The sequence below is a fragment of the Loxodonta africana genome, chromosome 7 (genome assembly GCF_030014295.1).
Source record: "Loxodonta africana isolate mLoxAfr1 chromosome 7, mLoxAfr1.hap2, whole genome shotgun sequence".
NCBI lineage: Eukaryota > Metazoa > Chordata > Mammalia > Proboscidea > Elephantidae > Loxodonta > Loxodonta africana.
The window spans coordinates 80,892,817-80,917,774 of record NC_087348.1 but is presented as its reverse complement, the minus strand read 5'-3'; the positions used below and the strand labels follow the sequence as shown (position 1 = coordinate 80,917,774).

The 24,958-nt window shown below is 38.7% G+C and overlaps 1 protein-coding gene across 1 annotated transcript; it reads right to left on the bottom strand.

Moving 5' to 3' along the window:
* Nucleotides 1-551: 551 nt before the first annotated feature.
* LOC100662542 (olfactory receptor 52E5) lies at nt 552-2,523 on the bottom strand. Its single transcript, XM_064289236.1, has one exon. The coding sequence runs from the start codon at nt 2,423-2,425 to the stop codon at nt 1,484-1,486; it is 942 nt and encodes a 313-aa protein (XP_064145306.1). The 5' UTR covers nt 2,426-2,523; the 3' UTR covers nt 552-1,483.
* Nucleotides 2,524-24,958: the final 22,435 nt, after the last annotated feature.

Sequence of the window (24,958 nt, the reverse complement as noted above, 5' to 3'; positions counted from 1 at the left end):
TTCTCTAGTTTCTGAAAGGACAGGATTCGCTGGGGCTCATGTTAGGTTTATTCACCACAGTGTCATTACATGTTTCTCTTTATGTCTCATAATGCTTTGTTCGAAATGTACATTGTCAGATAAACAGCAATCCACCTTTCTTTTAATGTTTGTATGGTATATATTCTTTTGACCTTTGACTTTCAACCTTTCTGTGTCCTTATACTAAAGTTGTGTCTCTTCTAAGCAGAAAATAGTTGTTTTTAATCTTTTTTTGCCAATCTCTGTTTTTTACTTCGAGGCTTTAATGTATTTACATTTATGTAATTACTGACTTTTTTTTTATGTATACGCTCATTGTATTTGTTTTTATTTTCTCGTTTTCTTTCTTGCCATCTTTGAATTAAATCAAGCTTTTTAGTTATTCCATTTTCTTTGGTAGTTGCTAGATTTCTTTATGTGTTCTGCCTTCTTTGCTCTGGATTTTTTTTTCATCTTTAGGAAGGTTTATGTCTTGGTTTTAGTGGTTTATTTTTTTCTATTCAAACCTGTCATAATTTCCATAAATCTCCTTTTTTTTTTTTTCTTAACCAAACTATTTACTCTTTTGTTTGATAGATGAAAATGGTATCCTTCGGTCCTCACAAACTATTTCAGCAACAGTCATGATCATATTCTTATATCCTTTTCTCTCTCTCTCCCCTTCCATTTTTAGTTGTATAATTTCTATTTCATCAAAACATGTAACATTTATATACCATCCTTCCGTCGATGATTCCACCCTTGTTTTTGTTATAAATCCACAATTAAATGTAGTTAATGTTCACTATCAGTCATTTTGGAGCCCTGGTGGTATAGTGGTAAGCGCTCAGGTGCTCCTTGGAAATTCACCAGCCACTCCTTGGAAACCCTATAGGGCAGTTCTACTACATCCTATGAGGTCACTCTGAGTTGGAATCGACTTGATGGCAATTTTTTTTTCTTTTTTGTACCAGCCCTTTTACCAAAATTTCCTAAATCATCTTCTGGTTGAATGAAGTTCATCTTCTAGGACATTCAACAGGAAAAAAAATAAACAAATAATGTTCCCTCCATTCATGAATATTTAAAACTGCTTTTCTCTAACTTTAAGTTTTGATAACAAGCAGTTGGATACGAAATCATTGGCTCACACAAATTCCCTTGAGTTTTCTGAAAATGCTATCCCACAGTTGCCTTGTACTCTTGAAAGTTAAAATGTCAATCTAACTTTCTTACCCTAATAATTAACTTGTTCTTTTGTCCTTGAAGCAATGACAATTCATTTTATTTTATAGATTTAATAAGATATGTCTGAGTTTATTGTTCTGGGTCACTTTTTTCCCTTTCTCTTTGGGGGAAATGTGATGTGATTGGCTTATGTGGACATGATGACAGTGTCTAGTAAAACAGTTTTCAGTACTTACTTCTGTTCGATCTCATTATTGTCTTACTGAATTATTGTGGGAGATCTCTTACATAAACATCATTGACTTTTAGGGTTAAGCATCCTTAATACACGCTCTCTTATCTGTTTTGTCCTGACCCCATAGATAACAGGGTTTAGGGCAGGGGGAACAACCACATACAAATTGGCCAGAAGGATGTGGATGTAATGAGGGATGTTGTGTCCAAAGCGATGTGTCATGAAGGAGAAGAGAGCTGGCAGGTAGAAGGCCAATATGACACAGACATGGGAGTCACAGGTACTGAGTGCCTTAAGCCGAGCATCCCAGGATGGGAGTTGGAAGACTGCTTGGAGGATTTGGACATAGGAAAATCCAATCACAGAAAGATCAATGTATCCCACTGAGAAAGCAATCAAACCATAGATAACATTGACCTTAATACTGGCACAAGCTAACTTTGCCAAGCCCATGTGTTCACAATAGGTATGGGGGATAATCCGGACACCACAGAAAGGCAACCTTAGGATGAGGAATATGAATGGAGTCACAAAGACCAAAGTCCTGACAATGATAACTACGCCCAGAATCGCTATCGCCTTGTTGGTGAGGATCATGCTATATCTTAGGGGGTCGCAGATGGCAACATAGCGGTCTACGGCCATGACTGTCAGCACCACAGACTCCAGGCCAGTGCATACATGGATGGTGTACATCTGTGTGATGCAGGCACCAAATACAATCTCCCTGAGATTGAACCAGAAAATGCCCAGCATCTTGGGGATGGTGGCTGTGGATAGACCCAGATCAGTGCCAGCCAGCATGGCCAGGAAGTAAAACATGGGCTGGTGGAGGCTGCTTTCAGTCTGGATCACAAACAGGATAGTGATGTTCCCCAGGAGGGCTGTCAGATACACTGCGAAGAAGGGGAAGCCAATCCAGATATGTGCATCTTCAAGTCCTGGAATTCCCATCAGAAGGAAGGAAGAGGGGTGGAACTGTGTATTGTTGTGATGAAGCATATTGAGGGGAATTGGTTATTGCCACATTTCTTGCAGTAGTCTTCTGGCTTCCAGGGAGAGACCCCAACCTCTTTCATAACACATTGCCTATTTCTTGGAGAAACATAAAATCCATTCTTTAATTCCATAATACAACAGAAGAGACCTGGGGAGGGAATATGAGGCACAGTTAAAGAGACACTTGGACTTTGAAGTCTTTCCCTCACCTATATAACAGAACTGTGCAGAAAATTTCTAAATAGCAGCAGTCCTGCACTTCCCCTGTTCCTCTTCCCTTCAATCCTTAAGGGCAAACCTGCACATGACATTAAATTAGCAAAAATTTGTTGAATTAACCTAAACTAGTCCAAAGAGCCACCTTTTGGAAATAGAGCTGGAGTTTATTTTCCTAAAGATAGTTCCTTCCCTAGGCTTCTCCTTGAACTACTTTTCTTTACTCACTGCAGAACACACATTTTGGTTATAGGATGCTCCTGTTTCCCAAAAAGTATGTTGGAGATGTGTCTCAGGATATCTGTTAATGAGAATGTAAAGAGGAACAAGATGAGATGTGTGTATGTGTGTATGTATAAAACATCACTATGTCACTGAACTAGGATTGAGGTGGAGGTGACACAGCCAGTCTGATGGTTGAGGAGCAAAACACATTTGTGAAAAGCAGTCCTGAGAAATTAGGAAGATGCTATGTGGAAGGAAATCTAATGAAGGTGGGAGATCAGAAAGTTGGTGTTTGGATCTGAGCTAAGGAATGGAACTGGTAAACTCACACATATTAGGGGCCTTTACATAATTTCAACTCCCGCTTACAACTACAATGTACCATCACTCACTAACTATATCACATTCCCTTTCCAGAATAGGGTAACTTGGATGCTCCCAGCTATTTTACAGAACCTATTGTGATCTATGATTTCTGAACTTCTTTTCTGCCTTTTTCATGGTGCATTATAAGTATGGACAATCCCATTATGGCAGTGTCGGTGTTAATGTCTCTGTCTTTTTTAAAGTTAGAGCAGTACAGAGTTCAGAACATGCTGCAACATGGAAACGTTGTAGAGTTTGTATTTATTCATGCTGTGGTTAGTTTCACTGATACAGTGATGGGAGAGAATATTTTTAATTTTGCAGTAAACTTGTTGAACTGAAACAATTGAATCTCTCTTGTATGCCTTGGGGTTGAGTCTGAGTTGTAACTGGTCCTGTGCCATGTGCAGTGCTTCGGTGTGTATTAATGTTAATGAGAATAGGCCACAGTTAGAAACTTTGTCATTACTGGTGTGTTCTGTGATAGACTCTGGGTATGGGTAAAATACCTATGGTGACTGGGCTTGTGGGATCTGGGAAGTGCCATATCTAGAGCACACCTATGTGTTGTCTTGCCTTGATGGTACTCTGAGTGCAATGAGATCTGATGTGGTGGCACCAATTAAAAAACAAAAAATCTCTTGCTTTGACTCTAACAGGGGCTCCAAGAGCTGTTGAGGAGGTATACTGGCATATGCCATTTGGATTAGCACTTGCTCATGGTGTTTCCGATTTTTTCAAATAGCATATTGTGGAATTGCTTTAAAAATGTCATAATCCTACTATAGAAATGGAAGATACTTTATGACATATTCACTCCCTAAGTTGCATCAGTCAAATCTTTCTCTCCAATGGGTTCCAATCATATAAAAGTCAGTGTCAACACCTTTTCATCCACGAAGGACCTGCAAGTAGATTTACCTTTTTATTAACCTCTTCCGTTGACCTACCTTTCAAATCTGCCAGGTTCTTTTAATTTCACTTTCTAATAAAAAGAATAATAATTCAAGTTGTAGTAGGGGAAAGAGCCCACCTAAAATTATGTTCCAGGCATTTGCTCAGTGTGTTGCAAGTATTATTTTATTAAAGTTAATAACAAGTCTAAAATTGGTAGTACTATTGGGTGTGGTGGTTAAGAGCTAAGGCTGATAACCAAAAAGTTAGCAGTTTGTATCCACCTTGGCAACTCTATGGGGCAGTTCTACTCTGTCCTATAGGGTCTCTATGATTTGGAATTGACCTGATGGCAACAGGTTTGGTAATTTGCTCCCATAAATATTACAGCCTAGGAAACCCCATGGGGCAGTTCTACTCTGTCCCATAAGGTCACTGTGAGTTGAAATTGACTCAACGGTGCACAACAACAACATTGTCCCCATTTAGTCCCTGAGTGGAACAAACAATTAAGCCCTTGATTACTAACCTAAAGGTTGGAGATTCAAACCTACCCAGAAGTGCCTTGGAACAAAGTCCTGGCAATCTGCTTCCAAAAACTTCCATCTTGAAAACCCTATAGAGAGTGCAGTTGTACTCTGCACACATGGGGTTGCTGTGAGTTAGAATCGACTTGAAAGCAAATTGTTTTTATTGTCCCCGCCTTCAGAGAAGTCAAATTTGGCTCAGGCCAGTTAAGCAACTTCCCCCAGAAATTTGAAACTATGTCTGTCTGACTCAATAGCTGCTGCTTTTAAGTAGTTTTTTTTTTTAATATGTAAAACTGGGTTAATAATACTGATCATGTGGAGCTGTCCTGAGAATTAGAAGTTATTGACATGTGATGTGCCTTCTCTGCCTTGCATGTCTCTAAATAAATGTATCATTATTATTATTATTATTACTGATGATGAGGAGAAAGAGAAATATTTCCCCGGGTCATCCCTTTTCATCTTACCTGCGATTTACTGCATTTAAATTCTCACTATTTTTCATGTGGTGTATTTTATATCTCTACTATTTATATGTAACTTCTTTCTAGCTACAAATATTTAAAAAGTTGGAAATTTTTTTTTTATTGATTCTAACATTCCTTCTTTTATGATCAATTATTAAGCCCTTTTGGTTCTATTTTGAAATTTGTATCTAGTTTTATCTATTTTTCTACCTATTCTTCTTTTCACTAATATACTTCAAATGAGCAATACTGTTAACCTGACCTATTATTACCAAATTGCCCTACCTTCATAAGAGTCATTCCATCCATTTTCATGAGTTCAAGTGCTACTTTTTTTTTGGTTGGTTTTGGAAGTATTTTTCTAGCATACTTTTACCCTGGACTCTCTATTTCCAGCTACTTACAGAATATCTTTATCAGATATAATCAAGGCATACCTCATTTAATAAGCTCTGTACCAAGTTCATCATCTCTACCCTGAAGCCATTGTTCTCCACTTTCCGCAATCCTAGTTAATGGTGTTATATACATTGTCCCAGAAAATAAACCTTGGAGACATCCTCAATATTTTCCTCCATATCCTTCACTCTTCAGGTCCGAACACTCATTAATTTTTGTCTATTCTTCATTCAAACAACGAGTACATTATACTAGATAGCCACTAGGTGCCATCTGACAGTGTTCAAGCTACTGGGTGATAAAAATCAAACCCAGGATCTGTTCTCGTGGATCATATAGTCCAGGTAGGGGGACCTACATTAACCAAATAATCACTCACATAAATGGTAAGTAACAACTGGGCTACAAAGAAGACATAATATACAGTAAGAGCTTATGTAACCAAATCAGAGTTAATGGGGAAGTGCTAAAGAAATTGATAGGTGAAGAATGAGAATCCATTAATAAGTGGAAGCAGAGGAGAGAAAAGTATTCTAGTTAACAGGAACAGGATGTGTACAGGCTGAGTGATGGCACATATGAGGAAGTGAAAAATCAGCGTGACTAGGGCTTGGAAAGCACAGGGTAGGTGAGATGAGAGAGAGGTAAGGAAAGATCATGTAGACTCTTGTGGTTAACTTTGAGGAATTTTATCTTCATCCTAGAAGCAATGAAAGGAAGTTGTAGGATTTGTAGCAGTGGTTTAGCATGACTCAATTTAAATATCAAAGATTGCATCTGATTGTGCAATCAAGAACATAGTAAAAGCAGCTAGAGCCTGGGGCAATTCTACTCTGTCCTACAGGGTCTCTATGAGTCGGAATCGACTCGACAGAACTGGGTTTGGTTTTCGGTTTTTTAGAGCCTTTGTAGGCAAATGAGTTAGAAGGTTATCACAGAAGCCTAGGTTAAGGATGTTGTTATCTTGGACCATGGTGATAGTGCCAGTCACACAAATTGGAGCAGGTGAGTTTTAAGATCGTTTAGTATGTTTAGTTCTCAGAAATAGCTGCCTAATCCAATTCTTTCCTTTCACAATTGTTGCATTAGTTAAAGCATCTACAATCTTTTCTTTTAACTGATTTCTCAAACTCATTCCTCTTTACCAATGGTCATTGAAAATTTTGAAAATGCCTGAGGGATCAATACAGTCCCATTAATAAAACTTGATTGAGAAGCATCGACTTATACCTTAAGAGGTGAGGGCAAGGAGATATGTGGGGGATTAAGGGAGAGGTATTGAAGGTTGTATGTCATTTGAAAAAGTACTCCATTGATTCCTAGGGTAGCATGTAGGGTGGGCAGGGAGTGAAACTTATTGTACCTGTTTGGATTTGCTGTATCATTCTTGCAAAATAAATTAGGCTCCATGTCTCAACATCCTGGAATTTTATAGATTGTGACATAGTCCTGCAACTGCTCTTAATGACTTAGGTTTACTTACCACAACCACCAACCTCTGCTCTGATCTGTTTCATTATAGAAATTTTCATTTATTAATTGATTGAAATTGTCAAGGATTTAATTTTACTTGGGTCCACAATGAAGACCCATGGAAGCAGCAGTTAAAAAATCAAAACATGCATTGCATTGGGTAAATCTGCTACAAAGGACCTTTTTAAAGTGTTGAAAAGCAAAGATGTCACCTTGAAGACTAAGTTACACCTGACCCAAGCCATGGTATTTTCAATTGCATCATATGCATGCAAAAGCTGGACAATGAATAAGGAAGACTGAAGAGGAACTGATGCCTTTGAATTGTGTTAGTGAGGAATATACCATGGACTGCCAAAAGAACAAACAAATCTGTCTGGAAGAAGTACAACCAGAATGCTCCTTAGAAGCAAGGATGGCGAGACTGGGTCTTACATACTTTGGACATGTTGTCAGGAGAGATCAGTCCCTGGAGAAGGACATCATGCTTGGTAAAGTACAGGGTCAGAAGGAAAAGAGGAAGAACCTCAACGAGATGGATTGACAGGGTGGCTGCAACAGTGGGCTCAAGCATAACAACAATTGTGTGCACGGTACAGGAACAGGTAGTGTATCTTTCTGTGGCACATAGGGTCGCTATGAGTCGGAACTGACTTGACGGCACCTAACAGCAACAATTGTTTAGCTCATTTAACAAATATTAATAAGGTGCTTATTACGTGTCAGGTAGTGCTGTACATAAAGGGTACAGCAGAGATTGAGTCACACTAAGCATTTGACGTCATGAAAGTCAAAGTAATGCTAGTATTTTGTTTCTTGCCTCCAAACCAGGTCCCTATTGTCATAATAATAATTTTTTTTTAAACATTTTGTAGGGAAAATTTCTAAAAAGATGCTTTGGTATTCTAAGAATATTATGGATTCAGAATGCTCCAGGTCTTAAGATTAACATCAGAAAAACTATTGTGTATGCTTCAGCCGATACCATTACTATGCAGTCATCCTCACCTTTTATGCGCATAATCTCTTTTTGTGTTTAATAAGCACTTCCATGTATATGATCAGAGTTTATCGTCACCATAATTTTCAGAGGCTCTCTTTGCCACTTCCTGAATCCCTCTCTGCTTTCAGACTCTTAATTCCCTTGGGAAGCTCTGATGAGCTTCTCCCTGGAACCGATTTCCATCCTTTGCAGCAGACTGCAATTATTTCTTGACACAGGCTCCTCATATCTCCCAACCTCTTTTGTGCTTCATTTTCAGATATGCTGCAACCTTCTCCCACTAAGTGGCTGATTACTCAGGGTAAAAGTTTCCCTTCTGAGATGAGAAAACAGAAGGAAAGGCTTCCTTTGTGTTAGCTGAGGAGCATTAGCATTGATAGTTCCCTCACGTTTGCATGCGATGTTCCTCCTTCAGGCGCCTGTGTCTGTATGTGTGTCCCTGTGTTTGTTGATACCAGTTTATTTATCACTGTGTGTGCTCTGCTGCGTGCTTTTGTGTTAGGGTCTGCTGTGTCATTATGAATCCAGGCTATTCTCAATCCACTTTCTGTCTCTCTATCTTGCTCACCTCAGTCATTGTTGTGTGCCGTTGGGTTGCCTGTCGACTCACAATGACTGCATGTGACAGAGTAGAACTTCCCCATATGATTTTCTAGGTTGTAATCTTTATGGGAACAAATTGCCAAAATCTTTCTCCCGTGGAGCTGCTGGGTGGGTTTGAATCGGCAACTTTTGGTTAGTAGCCAAGTGCTTACCTTTTGCACCACCAGGGCTCCTTTCTCTCTTGCTACTTCCCTTGAAGGTGGGTCCTATCTAATAGAGACTCTGGCTGAGTCACTGGAGCACCATAATTCAACAAATCTCTTTAGTTACTGCCACATGGGCCTCTTCCAGCATAGCCAGGAGCTGACTCACCTACCTTTGCCCGTCATCAAGAAATAGTTTGTAGGGAACTGCAGGCCACAGACCTGTGTGTGGTCAGATTCTCAATAGTCAGGGCCGAAGAGTTATATCAGAGCTCTAGACCCTTGGGAGAGGCATCTACACAGTGAGCTGTCTCTCTGGACTTGGGGACTTCATTCACAAGAGGAGAGAGCTCTGTGCTTTCTGGTCACAGACACCATCTGGTTTCAGATGACCTGTGTGCATCCTCTCAGGCAGTACTTTCCCTGATCAAGTCCCAGGAGTATAGTCCTTCAGAGGCATAATGGCCTCGCACCAACACTTTAAATTTCACCATAGTACCAGGTTAACAGTTATTTTTGGCACATAGACAGTGAATTCAGGAAAAGGTCACTATAGGAAACAAACCAGAATTTCATCAAAGTCAGCTTAGAACATTTTGTACGTTTGGTAAATGGCTGAGCCAGAATTTTAATTTAAGAATTCGAAATCTTGAGCTGTATCTGTTAATAAGAATAAAATAAGATAAATTCATTAAAGTACTATAGGGTTGCTATGAGTACTGTACCTCTTATGAAAACCCTGGTGGCTTAGTGGTTAAGAGCTATGGCTGCTAACTAAAGGGTCGGCAGTTTGAATCCACCAGGGGGGCCTTGGAAACCCTATGGGGCAGTTCTATTCTGTCCTATAGGGTTTCTATGAGTCGGAATTGACTCGATGGCATTGGGTTTTGGTTTGGTACCTCTTATGCTATACATATGATACTTATTAATATAAACTTAAAAATAAATATATTTATATAATAATGTATTTATATAAATATAATTAAATAAATATACATTATGTAAAAGAGAAAAAAATTATTTATAGAAACATACTAATTAAGAATATGCCTTTTTGTCCACTTACATGTTCTATGATCTTGGCCAATTTAATTTGCTTTTCTAAGCCTTGTTTTTTTTTCACAATTAAAACGATAAAAATTGTATCTATTTTTAGGATTGTTGTAATGATATGAGAAAATAATGCTTAGACAATGCTCAGCACACTGTTTACCAGAGATAAGTTGATAAACAAACACTAGCTGTTATTAGTCATCTTTATGGAATCCAGCAGCTTAAATTTAAATCCCTTCTCTGCCATTCAAAGCTGGGATATGTTGAACACATTTCTTTACCTCTGTGAACCTCATGTTCCTCCTCATAGATTCACAAAGGTGGTAAAAAATAACAACTCACCTTTCACATGGCATATCTCAGAACTGGAGCACTGGTGGTGCAGTGGTTAAGAGCTTAACTGCTAACCAAATGGAATTCCGATTGGAATCCACCAGCTGCTCCTTGGAAACCTTGTGGGGCAGGTCTGCTCTGTCCTGTAGGGTCTGTAGAGTCGCTAAGAGTCAGAATCAACTAGAGTAAAATGGGTTTTTCTCAGAATTAAATATGATAATGCATTTGACTAGAATAGAAGAAGGTTTTTACAGTTTATTAAAATGGACATTGAACTATTTGAAAGAGCTTTTTTTTTTTTTTGGTGTTGTATTTGAATAGAAAATGTACAGGTACTTTTTTTTTTTTTTTTTTTTAGTCTCTTACTTGTTCAAGAAATGTATTTGTTTTGACCACTAGATGTCAGTAATGCTCAAGTTACAGGCAAAGTTTGGGTTTTTGCACCCAAGCTTTTTTGAACATCTGCTATGAGCTAGACAATGTATCTGTTAGGGGCTCTGTTATGAGTCGGAGTCGACTCGACGGCACTGGGTATAAATATAAGTTGGATCAATGAAAGTTTGATTATTATTTGGACATTACTAATATCTAGTGGTAAAATAAGGTACATTTCATGAACAAATAAAAAGAATCTAGTGTGAGCTCTCTTGTTAGGTGCTGACAAGTTGGTTCTGACTCATAGCAACTCTGTGTACTTTGAGGACTAAGGTACACCTGACCCAAGCCATAGTATTTTCAATTGCCTCGTGTACACGCGAAAGCTGGACAATGAATAAGAAAGACTGAAGAAGAGTTTAGCATTTGAATTATGGTGTAAGTAAAGAATATTGAATATACCATGGACTGCCAGAAGAAGGAACAAATCTGTCTTACAGGAAGTATAGTCAGAATGCTTCTTAGAAGTAAGGATGGCAAGGCTCTTTTTTTAACTTACTTAGGACATGTTATCAGAAAGGACCTGGACAACATCATGCTTGGTTGAGTAGGGGATCAGTGAAAAAAAGGAAGACCCTCAATGAGATGGATTGACACAGTGGCTCCAACAGTGGGCTTATAAATAGCAACAATTGTGAGGATGGCACAGGACTGGGCAACATGTTTGCTGTTATACATAAGGTCCCTGTGAGTTGGAATCAATTCAAAGGCACCTAACAACAACTACACATATATATTATTTTACTGGTGTTAATGTTTATTTTTGTCACAGAAGTTTTAACTCTGAACTTTAAGTTCTCCGAGGCATTGGGACTAAATGCAAATATATTTCAAGTAGTTAATTTTGCAGTTGTTGAAAAAGACTAATACAAACTTCACAAAAGAATATTTAAGGATGGCCAATAGGTACTGAGGAAATCCTGGTGGCATAGTGGTTAAGAGCTGTGCCTGGTAACCAAAAGGTCAGCAGCTCGGACCCATCAGAGCTCCTTGGAAACCCTGTGGGGCAGTTCTGCTCCGTCCTACAGGGTCGCTATGAGTCGGAATTGACTTGACGGCAACAGGCTTCTTTTTTTTTTAAATAAGTACAGAAAATATGCTCAATGTTACCAGTCATCAGGGAAATGATAATTAACACTGCAATCAGATACCAGTTCCACCTCACTGGAGTAGCTAACATTCAAAAGACTGGAAACAGCAAATGCTGGTGAGAATGTGTAGCAACAGGAATGCTTATATTTTGTTGGTAGGAGTGTAAAGTGATGAAACCACTTTATATAACTGTTAAGAATTTTATTCAAACTTGGCACCTGGAAAACAGAAGCATCTCAAAGCATCTGAAAATTTTTTATAAGCTTTTTTGAAACACAATAATATCAAGGCTCTGATTAGATATTATAAGTTGTGGGTTGATAAACTGATTGACTGGATCAACTTTGAAAGGGTTTGAAAAAATATTGCATCTGAGTTGAACTTCAGAGACGTTTACTTCTTTAAGTTAGACCAAGCTGTATCTTTTTCCATGAGTGGGAACTGACTTGGCAGTAAGGATTTTTTTTTTTTTTCCCTCTTGTATCTGTTCCCAAGGTGCTGGTAGATAATGAAGTGAGAAAAAAATGCACTAATATTATGTGAGTTCAACTGGTTTCTATGTTCTGGAAAGTATCGTGTAATACACAAAGTTCTCCCAAGGAGAAGAAAGTGTCTGGGAGAGTAAGAGAGGTTTATGGAAAATGATATTATATTGGAACATTTAATCCTAATAGAATATAATTAACTCTGGCTTCATCTTATCTCTTGTCACTATTTCCTAATTTATTATCTTTTTTCTTCATATGATGTCATATATATTTTTATTAAGACTGTGTCTAAGTGAACTTAATATCCTCAGGACTGGCAGGTCCATGGCTTACTTAATGCATAAACATAAGCATGTGTGCACACATACTCGTGTTCACAGCTTCATACACAAATCAGTACTCAAACTTCATACAGATTATTCCCAGAATTCTAGGGCCATGTTCCAGTCTAGGGCAATGATGCTTTGACACAGATCACACAAGTGAGTGAAGCTTGAAGCTAGACACTGGGCATTCAGAGGCTGAATGTAAAAAAGTATGCAGGGCCTTCGCTAGGGTGTGCGGTATCCAGGACAAATTTTTTTTGTGCGTGTGAGTCACTTGCTATATAAATTATTTGACTAAAAGTGTGTTACTAAGTCATGGGCCCATATGATATATAGCAATTTATCACTGAAGGCTTACAGTAACAGGTACCGAAGCAGTGCTTATATATTTCGTTGTTGTCAAATCACCACACATGAAGATTCTTTAGCGTAGAAGCATCTTCTCTTTCTGCTAGGTCCCAGAACCATCTATTCATGCTTTTTTATTGTCAGACAGGCCATTCCCGGCCATCCCATTTCTCCTGGCACAAGCAAAAGTTAGCAACACTGTTATCACTCACAATGTCATGGGTCTTCAGAGCAATGTAGATCTTCTTGCCTCTACCAAAAATTCAATTTGTTTAATGCTAATTTGCACCATTGCTTATGATACTGCGTCTTTCATTGTGCTGCCCATGAATAAAGACTTCCAATGACTATCTCAGAGGTTGTTTCTGTGCTTCATTGATCAGGGCCACAAATACCAATCTTAACCAGAGCATTAAGGAAAACGTGAATGATAATCCCTTTTTTTTTTTTTTTAGCTTGAAGGCGGTTTACTGAAGCAATTCGACTTTCATTGGAAAAAAATGCTCAGAGCTTTGGGAGGAAGCACATAATGATATAATTATCTTCCAATGCCATTCCATGTTTTGTTTTTTCAAGTTGATATTTTTAGCCAAAGAGTTTAGTTTGCAATTTATAAAATTGTATCGATTGTCTAAGATTGAGTACACAAATATTTTTTATAATTACAAACCCTGGTGGCATAGTGGTTAAGAGCTACGACTGCTAACCAAAAGGTCAGCAGTTTGAATCTACCAGGTGCTCCTTGGAAACTGTATGGGGCAGTTCTGCTCTGTCCTATAGTTGCTATGAGTTGGAATTGACTCGACAGCAATGGGTTTTTTTACTAACATGGGGTTTATTTTAGATCATCATCTTGGAAAAAAGAAATCATATATTCTATTTAAGTACTAGAGTTAGAGATCAATAATCCATAAAGAAAAACAGAACATTTTCATCTCCTCATTGTATAACTTTGAAGATCTGACATCAGCTGCGAGTGAGTATGAAGTTATCCTGAGGTAAGAATAGAAACCCAATGCAGTGTTTCAGAACTTGGTGACTTTCCTTCCCTGAGTTATAAGTCTTGTCATATGAAAACCGACTGAGATGGTTCCAGCAGATAATGTTTATACCATCAATTTATTCTTTCATTTCATCCTTTCGTATTTTAGTTCTTTTTTTTTTTTTAACCACTGAGTGTCTTGGTTATCTAGTGCTGCTATAACAGAAATACCACAAATAGATGGCTTTAATAATGAGGAATTCATTCCGTCACAGTCTAGGAGGCTAGAAGTCCTCATTCTGGATTCCAGCTCCAGGGGAAGGCTTTTCTCTCTCTGTTGGCTTTGGAGGAAGGTCCTTGTCATCAATCTTTGCCTGTCAAGGAGCTTGTCAGCTCAGGAACGTCCTGTCCAAAGGATGCATTATTCTTCTGACTCTTGTTTCTTAGTGATACGAGATCCCTACGTTTCTGTGCTCGCTTCTCTCTTTTATATCTCAAAAGTGATTGACTTAAACATAATCTAATCTTATAGATGGTGTCCTGTTTCATCAATCCTGCCTCATCAATACCTGCTTCCAATCCTGCCTTATCAACACCACAGAGGCAGGATTCACAACACTTAGGAAAACCACATCAGATGATGAAATGGTGGATAATCACACAATACTGGGAATCGTACCCTAGCCAAGTCAACACACATTTCTGGAGGACACAATTCAACCTATAACACTGAGCAAATTTTTTTTACCTTCATTTAATTTTTTTTGTATTTTCTACATAATTTATTGTGAAATAATGTTATCATTGTCAAATAAAGTATTAATTGTTTCACTTGCTTCTATTCATCTGTCTTAATGATCAGTTCTTCATTTTTCCTTCCCAAAATGTTGCATGCCACTCTTCAGGCAATGAATCCTTGAATGCTATGGTTAAGGACCTGAACATTCATCCACTGCCTACCTATAAGATGTAACTTTTTGTTCCACTTGTAACATCCAATTGTGTGGTCCTAGTGGTTTTGTCATAGCCATCATATCTGACAAATTTTTGTAAAAACATTTATCATGATGACCTTTATATATCTTCAAAACTCAGATTTTGAATCTTCAAGAGACTGGTTACCAGGCTCACGGCTTCACTGTGGGGGCCAGACAGCATGGTCATGCCTCACGTGCCATTATCACTTGGTGGCAGCCTGGAGGAAAGGTCTTCATTTAATTTAATTTTGCTAAATGTATCACTTGATGTTATGGATTGAAGTGTGTCCCCCCAAAATGTGTGTCAACTTGACTAGGTCATGATTCCAAGCATTGCGTGGTTGCCCTCCATTTGGTGATCTGATGTGATTATCCTACATGTTGTGAATCCCAACCTCTATGATGATAATGAGGAAGGGCCAGAGGCAGTCGTGTTAATAAGGCAGGACTCAATCAACAGGATTAGGCTGTATCTTGAGTAAATCTCTTATTTATTATTATAATAGTGAATGGTAATTTAATGAGTATCTTTTAAATTCTTTTTTTTATTTTTACTTTTTTAAATTATTGCATTTCAGATGAAGCTTTACAGAACAAACTAGCTTCTCATTAAACAATTTGTACACATATTGTTTTGTGACATTGGTACTAACCCCACAAAACGTCAACACTCTCTGTTCTCGACCTTGGGTTCCCAATCAACAGCTTTCCTGTCCCATCCTGCCATCTAGTTCTTGCCCTGGGCTGGTGTGACCCTTTAGTCTCATCTTCTTTTATGGCCTGTCCAATCTTTGGCTGAAGGGTGAACATCATAAGTGACCTCATTACTGAGCTAAAAGGGTGTCCTAGGTCCATACTCTCAGGGTTTCTCCAGTCTCTGTCAGGCCAGTAAGTCTGGTCTTCTTTTGTGAGTTAGAGTTTTGTTCTACATTTTTCTTCATCTCTGTCCAGGACCTTCTATTGTGATCCCTGTCAGTGCAGTCAGTGGTGGTAGCCGGGCACCAACTAGTTTTTCTAGACTCTGTCTGGTGGAGGCTGTAGTGCCTGTGGTTCATCTTTCATTTAGACTAATCTTTCTCTTAGGTCTTTGGTTTTCTTCATTCATTAATCATTGTTCTTCATTCTCCCTTGCTCCTGAAGGCCTAAGACCAGAGGAGTATCTTAGATGGCTGCTCACAAGATTTAAGACCCCGGACTCTACTCACCAAAGCAGAATTTATAACATTTTCTTTATAAACTATGTTATGTCAATTGGGCTAGATGCTCCCCAAGACCATGGTCCCCACAGCCCTCAGCCCAGTAATTTGATCCCTCAGGGAGCCTGGATGTGTCACAGAGCTTCCATGACCTTGCTTTGTGCAAATTGTGCTGGCTTCCCCAGTATTGGGTACTGTCTTACCCTTCACCAAAGTTATCACTTATCTATCGTCTAGTTAGTGTTTTTCCCTCCCAACCCCTCCCCTCCCACATAACCAACATTGTTTCTTTTTGTGTGTAGACCTTTTCACGAGTTTTTATAGTAGTGGTCTCATACAATATTTGTCCTTATGTGATTGACTTATTTCACTCAGCATAATGGCTTCCAGATTCATCCATTTGTGAGGTGCTTCGCAGATTAATCATTGTTCTTTATTGTGACAAAGGACTTCGCTGTATGTGTGTACCGTAGTGTGTTTATCCATTCATCTGTTTGTGGGCACCTAGGTGGTTTTCATCTTTTCACTGTTGTGAGCAATGCTAGCAATAAACATGGGTGTGCATATGTCTGTTCCTGCGATGGCTCTTATCTTTCTAGGATATATTCCTAGGAGTGGGATTGCTGGATCATATGGTATTTCTAGCTTTCTTAGGAAACACGATGTCGTTTTCCAAAATGTTTGTAGCATTTTGCATTCCCACCAGCAATGCTTAAGTGTTCCAATCTTCCTCCAGCCTCTCCAACATTTGTTATTTTCTGTTTTTTTTTTTTTTGATTTGTTCCAGTGATGCTGGGGTGAGAAGGTGTCTCATTGTGGTTTTGATTTGCGTTACCTTAATGGCTAGTGATCACGAGCATTTCCTCATGTATCTGTTAGCCACTGCATGTCTTCTTTGGTGAAGTGTCTGTTCATTTTTAATCAGATTATTTGTCTTTTTGTTGTAGAGGTGTTGGATTTTCCTACAGATTTTAGAGATTAGATCTTTGTTGGATTTGTCAGCCAAAAATTCTTTCCCAGTCTGTAGGTTTTCTTTTTACTCTTTTGGCGATGTCTTTTGATGAGCATTAAGTGTTTAATTTTTAGAAGATCCTAGTTATCTAGCTTATCTTCTGGAGTTTGTGTGGTGTTAATTATGGTTTGGGTCCTGTTAATGCTGTGTATTGGGGCCTCTAGCATCGATCCTATTTTTTCTTCAATGATCGGTCGAGTTTTTGGTTTTATATTTAGGCCTTTGATCCATTTTGAATTAGTTTTTGTATATGGTGTGATATATGCATCTTGTTTCGCTTTTTTGCGTATGGACATCCAGTTTTGCCAGCACCTTTTATTAAAAAGACTTTCTTTTCCCCATGTGATGGACTTTGGACCCTTGTCAAAGATCAGGTGACTGTAGGTGGATGGATTTACATCTGGGTTCTCAATTCTGTTTCATTGGTCAATGTATCTGTCCTTGTACTAGTACCAGGCTGTTTTGACTACTGTACCTGTATAGTATGATCTGAGGTCAGGTAGCAGGGGTCCTCCTACTTTATTCTCCTTCTTCAATAGCTCTTTACTTATCTATTTCTCTTCCATATGAAGTTAATTAGCTTTTCCATCTCTTTAAAGAATGTGGTTGGTATTTGGATTGGGCTTGCATTGTATTTGTAAATTGCTTTGGGTAGAATTGACATTTTTACAATGTCAAGTCCACCTGTTCATGAGCCTGCAATATTTTTCCATTCATGTAGCTCTTTTTTGGTTTCTTACAGTAGTGCTTTGTATTTTTCTTTGTATAGGTCTTTTACATCCACGGTTAGATTTATTCCTCAGTATTTTACTTTTTAGGGGATATTAGAAATGGTATTGGTTTCCTGGTTTCCATTTCATTGTTCTCTTTATTGTTGTATAGGTATCCAACTGTTTTTTGTATGTTTATCTTGTATTGTATCCTGCTACTCTGTCAAATCTATTAGTTCCAGTAGTTTTCTTGTGGAGTCTTTTGGTTTTTTTTATGTATAGTATCATATCATCCACAAATAGGGGCAGTTTTTACTTCTTTATTACCAATTTTCTTCATATCTTATTGTTCTAGCTTGGACTTTCGGCACATTGTTAAACAGGAACGGTGATAAATGGCGTCTTCATCTCATTCTTGTTCTCAAGGGGAATGTTTTCAGCATCTTTCTGTTAAGAATGATGCTGACTGTTGGTTTTCTATGAATGCCACTTACCATGTTGAGGAATTTCCCTTCTACACCTATTTTATTGAGAGTTTTTATAAGAGTGGGTGTTGGATTTTGTCAAATGCCTTTTCTGCATCTAATGAGATGATGATGTGATTCTTTGACTTTATTTATGCGGTGGGTTATATTGATTGATTTTCTAATGTTGAACCATCCTTGCATACCTGGTATGAATCCCACTTGGTTGTGGTGTATTATTTTTTGATATGATGCTGAATTGTATTGGCTAGAATTTTGTTGAGAATTTTGCGTCTGTATGAAAAAATTTTTTTTTTTTTTTATTCATGGGAGATATGGGTCTGTGATTTTCTTTTTTTTCAGAGTCTTTGCTTGGTTTTGATATTGGGGCTATGCTGGCTTCATTGAATGAATTCAGAAGTGTCCCTTCCTTTTCTATGTTCTGAATTAGTTTGAGTAGTAATGATGTAAGCTTTTCTCTGAATGTTTGGTAGAATTCTCCAGTGAAACCATCTGGTCCTGGACTTATTTGTATTGGGTGGGTTTTTTTTTTTTTTAATTACCTTTTTAATCTCTTCTTTTGTTATGGGTCTGTTCAGATTTTCAACATCATTTTGTGTTAGTTTGGGTAGACAGTGCGTTTCTAGAAATTTGTCCTTTTCCTCTAGGATTTCAAATTTGTTGGAGTACAGTTTTTCACAGCACTCTGTTATGATCCGTTTTAGTTAGGTTGGGTCTGTTGTAATGTTCCCTATTTCATTTCTTATTTGGGTTATTTGCATCCTCTCTTGTTTTTCTTTAGTCAATTTGGCCAGTGGTTTGTCCATTTTGTTGATCATTTCAAAGAACCAACTTCTGGTTTTGTTGATTCTTTCTATTGTTTTTCTATTTTCTATTTCATTTATTTCTGCTCTGGTCTTTATTTCTTTCCCCTGGTACCGTGGGCTCTTTTGCTCTTCTCTATTTGTCCAAGTTGTGCAGCTAATGTATTAATTTTGTCCCTTTCTTCTTTTTTGATGTGTGCATCTATTGCTATAAATTGACCTCTGAACACTGCCTTTGCTGTGTGCCAAAGTTTTTGTATGATGTGTTTTCATTCTGGTTTGATTCTAGGAATTTTTTGATGCCATCTTTGATTTCTTCTATCAAAAAAATTTTTTTTTTTTTAAATACCCAGGGGTTTTTAAGCAGGGTGTTATTTAGTTCCCATTTAGTTGATTTTTTTCCTTGTTCTTTCTGTTGTTAATTTCTACTTTGATGGCATTGCGATTAGAAAAGATACTTTGTATTATCTCAGTGTTTTGGATTTTGTCGAAGGTTGTTTTGTGGCCTAAGATGTGGTCTATTCTGGAGTATGTTCCTTGTGCACTGGAAAAGAATGTGTATTTTGTGGCTATTGGGTGGAGTGTTCTATATATGTCCATGAGATCAAGTTGGCTGATTGTGTCCTTTAGATCTTCTGTATCTTTGCTGAGTTTCTTTCTACTTCTTCTGTCCTTTACAGAGAGTGGTCTGTTGAAGTTTCCCACTATTGCAGAACTGTCAATTTCTCTTTTTGATGCTGTTAGAGTTTGTTTTATGTCTTTTGGAGCCCTATCATTGGGTGTGTAGTTGTTTATTATGGCTATGTCTTCATGATGGATTGCTCCTTTAATTGTTATACTATGCCCTTCTTTGTCTTTTATGGTGGATTATGTTTTAAAGTCTATTTTATCTGGGAATAGTATTGCCACTCCTGCTTTTTTTCTTTTTGGTAGTTGTTTGCTAGATATATTTTTTCCATCCTTTGATTTCTAATAAATTTGTTTTGTTTCTAAGACATGAGTCTCATAGACAGCGTATTGATGGATCCTGTTGTTTTGTCCATTCTGTCATTCTCCATCTCTTTATGGGTGCATTTAGGCCATTTACTTTCAGTGTATTATTGATAGGTGTGAATTTATTGGTCATTTTGTAGTGCTTTTTTTGTGGTGTTGAGGTTTTCTTTGTCCCTCTTACTCTCCTGTGCTGAATTTCTTTTGTTTGTGGATTTAAAAGAAATTTGTTTTTGTAAGTTTTGTGTTTACTGTGACTTTTATGGTTTTCTTCTTCATTTTGAGGATTAAGTTTGTTAACTTTCTTTGTGGTTACCTTGAAATATACTCTTACCTTGCTAAGTTTGAACCAGTCTTTTTTGATTTGGTATCACCTTGCTTTCCACTCCATTATAAAGCTCTACACCTACATCATTTATTCCCTCTTTTATTGTTCTGATGTTGTTTACAGATTAACCCCTCTGGTTTTCTGTTGTTTTTTAATTTTGATTAATCCTTGAGAGTTCATTACCTAGCTTGGTATCCAGCTGATGCTGTCTTGCATCCTAGATTCAGGCTGTCATCTGATGTTTTTTCTCAAACTGAAGGACTGCATTTAATAATTCTTGTAAATTTGGTTTGGTTTTTGCATAGTCTCTTAATTTCTGTTTATCTGGAAATGTCCTTATTTCACCATCATATTTGAGTGAGAGTTTTGCCAGATATATTATTCTTGGTTGGCAATTTTTTTCTTTCATGGTTTTATTTATGTCATCCCATTGCCTTTTTCTTACATGGTTTCTGCTGACTAATCAGAGATTATTCTTATTGTTTCCTCTCTGTATGTGACTTTTCATTTTTCTAGAGTTGCTTTCAGTATTCTTTCTTTGGTTTTAGCAAGTGTGATCATAATATGCCTTGGTGATTTTCTTTTGGGGTCTATACTACATGGTGTTCATTGAGTTGCTTGGATGGTCAGCTTTCCATCTTTCATGATATTAGTGAAGTTTTCTGTCAGTAATTCTTCAATGATTTTCTATGTTTTCCATTTTCTCCCCTTGTTCTGGAACTCTGACTGGCAAATTTTTGCCTTTGAATGTATCCCACGTCGTTCTCAGAGTTTCTTCATTTTTCTTCATTCTTTTTTCTGAATTTTCTTCAAACAAAGTGGTATCCATGTATTTGTCTTCAGTTTCGCTTATCCTGTCTTCTATTGTTTCAAACTTGCTCCTTAGACCTTCTGTGGCACTGTCTAACTTTGAAATCTTTTTTATCTTTTGGATTTCTAATTGCTGTTTTTGTATGATTTCTAGTTGTGAATTTATTTTAACATTTTGTCCCTGTACTACTTTCCTGAATTCTTCCATTATTTTGTCTGTCTTTTTCATGATTTCATCTGCCTTTCCCATGATTTTGACTATTTTTTCCTCATTTTTGTCTGCTTTTTCCTTCAACTCTTGGATATCTCTGAATAGTAAAGATTTTAATTCCCTATTATGTGTTCCAGTGCCTTTTCTTCTGTCATCTAGGGTTTTCTTTTGGACACCAACTGGAACCACCCTGTCCTTTTTTTAGTAGGTTTTGATATTGTCTGCTGTCTTCAGGATATTCAGTATTTATTTTCTTCTTTTATTGATTATAGATTTGTTTGTTTCATCTTGCTTTTTTGTTTTATTTGGTTATGTCTGAGTATGTGGGCTGGGCTTTCTTTGTTGTTTGCTCCTCTGTGAGCATGATACTTCTCACCACCTTGTTGAGTGGGCAGAGCCAGTCGCTCAGATGTGATGCAGCTGGGCAGGTCTAGCAGAAGGGGAGGGGCTGGGATGGGTTTTTTGTGGCAAGTACTGGGGCAGACAAGGTGGGGCCGGGGGTTGGTGTAGGGCAGGTTCCAGTAGACTGTGCCTGTACTGTTTGGGGGTGCGATGTTTAGCACACAGTGCATATAGGCAAGAGGGAGGGGAACCGTTGTGATGTGTGAAGCTAAGTGGGTATATGGAAGAAGAGAAAGAGGAGCCAACAAAAGTGCTGAGGGAGCCTACCTTTGGAGTGGTGCAGAGCTGGGGAAGCTTTGTGCCAGTGGCTTTCTATCCAGTCAGTGAGGCATAGGCCATCAAGAAGGAAAAAGACAAACAGCTAGATGGGCAGGAGAAAGGAAAGGAAGGAAGGAGGGGAAAGAGAGATAAAAAAAACTGGATTAGAAAAAAGGACAGGAAAAAGGCACACTTGGCTATGTGGTAAGGAGAAAGGAATGGAAGGAATGTGGAGAGAAACGAGAAACTGAGAAAAAAAGAAAGAAAAGAAAGTGCTGGGTGGTTGGGAGGAAGGAAAAGAAGGGAGGTAGAGAGAAGACAAGAAACTGTTGGAAAAAAAGAATAAGAAAAAAATGGCTTGAGAGAGGCCATCAGAAGTGGTGTCCCCAGTCAAGCGGTGTTGCACAGCCTTTCCAGAAGGAGTGGAGATGGCACATGGTGTGAGGTGTTCAGGAGAAGGATAAGGAAGGGAGGTAGAGAGAGACAAGAAACTGAAACAAAAAAGAAAAAAAGAAGAAAAAAGAAATGCCCCAGGGGAGCCCACTAGAAATGGATCCCCAGCTGAGCAGCACAGCACAGGCCATCAAGAAGGAGCAGAGGAGGCGGGGCCAAGATGGCGGACTAGGTGGACGCTACCGCGGATCCCTCTTGCAACAAAGACTCGGAAAAACAAGTGAATCGATCACATACATAACAATCTACGAACCCTGAACAAGAAACACAGATTGAGAGATGGAGAACAAACAAATACGGGGAGGCAGCGATTATTTTCAGAGCCTGGAGCCAGCATACCAGTCAGGTGACCTTTGGCGCCCGATTTGGGGCAGAGCCCAGAGAGGCAGACAGCACAAACAAGGGGCCCAGCCCTGGCCCCTGAACTCATTCCGGGAGGGGGCCCAGCCAGTTCGCGTGGGTGGCGTGGAGACGCGGCTGGTGGGAGAGGTCCCCGGGGGGCAGGGACTGGTCTTGGAGCGGGGAGAGCGGCCTCCCAGCCGGGACGCACGGTCGCGTCGCAGGCGCGGGGAGCTGCTCCTCTCGCCTGAGCTGACCCCAGGGGGGAGCCCAGCCGATTCTCAGGGACAGCGCGGCAATGCGGCTGGCGGGACAGGGAGTCCCCGGGAGGCAGTGACTGATTTTGGAGTCAGGAGTGCACCGTCCCAGTAGGGGAACCTTGACGCTGGACATGGGGCTGGCAGCAGAGGATCTGACCGTGACTCCAGCGGGCCAGACCCCCCGGGGGCAATCTCCACACAGCCAGCCCACATAGGCGACGCGCCCTGTGGAAATCTCAGATATAATAGTCATTCCAAGCAAGACAAGCAACTCTGGCTATATTCTGAGGTGCTACTCTCCTATCTCTCTGATCCCTCCCCCACCCTCCCCAGGTGGCTTAATTAACATCCGAATAGCCTGAGCCAGAAGGAGAACTCTGATAGGGATCTGACTGCATTTTTTTTTTAGCGGATTTTCTGGAAAAACTAGTTTCCCAGTGATGGCTCGGAGACAGCAGTCCATATCAAACCACATAAAGAAGCAGACCATGACAGCTTCTCCAAACCCCCAAACAAAAGAATCAAAATCTTTCCCAAATGAAGATACACTCCTGGAATTATCAGATACAGAAGACAAAAAACTAATTTACAGAATGCTTCAAGACATCATAAACGAAATAAGGCAAACTGCAGAAAAAGCCAAGGAACACACCGATAAAACTGTTGAAGAACTCAAAAAGATTATTCAAGAACATAGTGGAAAAATTAATAAGTTGCAAGAATCCATAGAGAGACAGCATGCAGAAATCCAAAAGATTAACAATAAAATTACAGAATTAGACAACGCAATAGGAAGTCAGAGGAGCAGACTCGAGCAATTAGAATGCAGAGTGGGACATCTGGAGGACCAGGGAATCAACACCAACATGGCTGAAAAAAAATCAGATAAAAGAATTAAAAAAAAATGAAGAAACCCTAAGAATCATGTGGGACTCTATCAAGAAGGATAACTTGCGGGTGATAGGAGTCCCAGAACAGGGAGCGGGGACTGAAAACACAGAGAAAATAGTTGAAGAACTCCTGACACAAAACTTCCCTGACATCATGAAAGACGAAAGGATATCTATCCAAGATGCTCATCGAACCCCATTTAAGATTGATCCAAAAAGAAAAACACCAAGACATATTATCATCAAACTCGCCAAAACCAAAGACAAACAGAAAATTTTAAAAGCAGCCAGGGAGAAAAGAAAGTTTTCCTTCAAGGGAGAATCAATAAGAATAAGTTCGTACTACTCAGCAGAAACCATGCAGGCAAGAAGGGAATGGGACGACATATACAGAGCACTGAAGGAGAAAAACTGCCAGCCAAGGATCATATATCCAGCAAAACTCTCTCTTAAATATGAAGGTGAAATTAAGATATTTACAGATAAACACAAGTTTAGAGAATTTGCAAAAACCAAACCAAAGCTACAAGAAATACTAAAGGACATTGTTTGGTCAGAAAACCAATAATATCAGATAGCACAACAATACAAGGTCACAAAACAGAACGTCCTGATATCAACTCAAATAGGGAAATCACAAAAACAAACAAATTAAGATTAATTAAAAAAAAAAAATACACATAACAGGGAATCATGGAAGTCAATAGGTAAAAGATCACAATAATCAAAAAGAGGGACTAAATACAGGAGGCATTGAACTGCCAGATGGAGAGTGATACAAGGAGATAGAGAACGATACAAGTTAGGTTTTTACTTAGAAAAATAGGGGTAAATAATAAGGTAACCACAAAAAGGTATAACAACTCCATAACTCAAGATATAAGCCAAGAAAAACGTAATGACTCAACTAGCATAAAGTCAAACACTATGAAAATGAGGATCTCACAATTTACTAAGAAAAACGTCTCAGCACAAAAAAGTATGTGGAAAAATGAAATTGCCAACAACACACATGAAAAGGCATCAAAATGACAGC

Excerpts from the sequence above, each read along its gene's own strand:
- LOC100662542 (XM_064289236.1), bottom strand. The coding sequence starts at position 2,425 with ATGCTTCATCACAACAATACACAGTTCCACCCCTCTTCCTTCCTTCTG.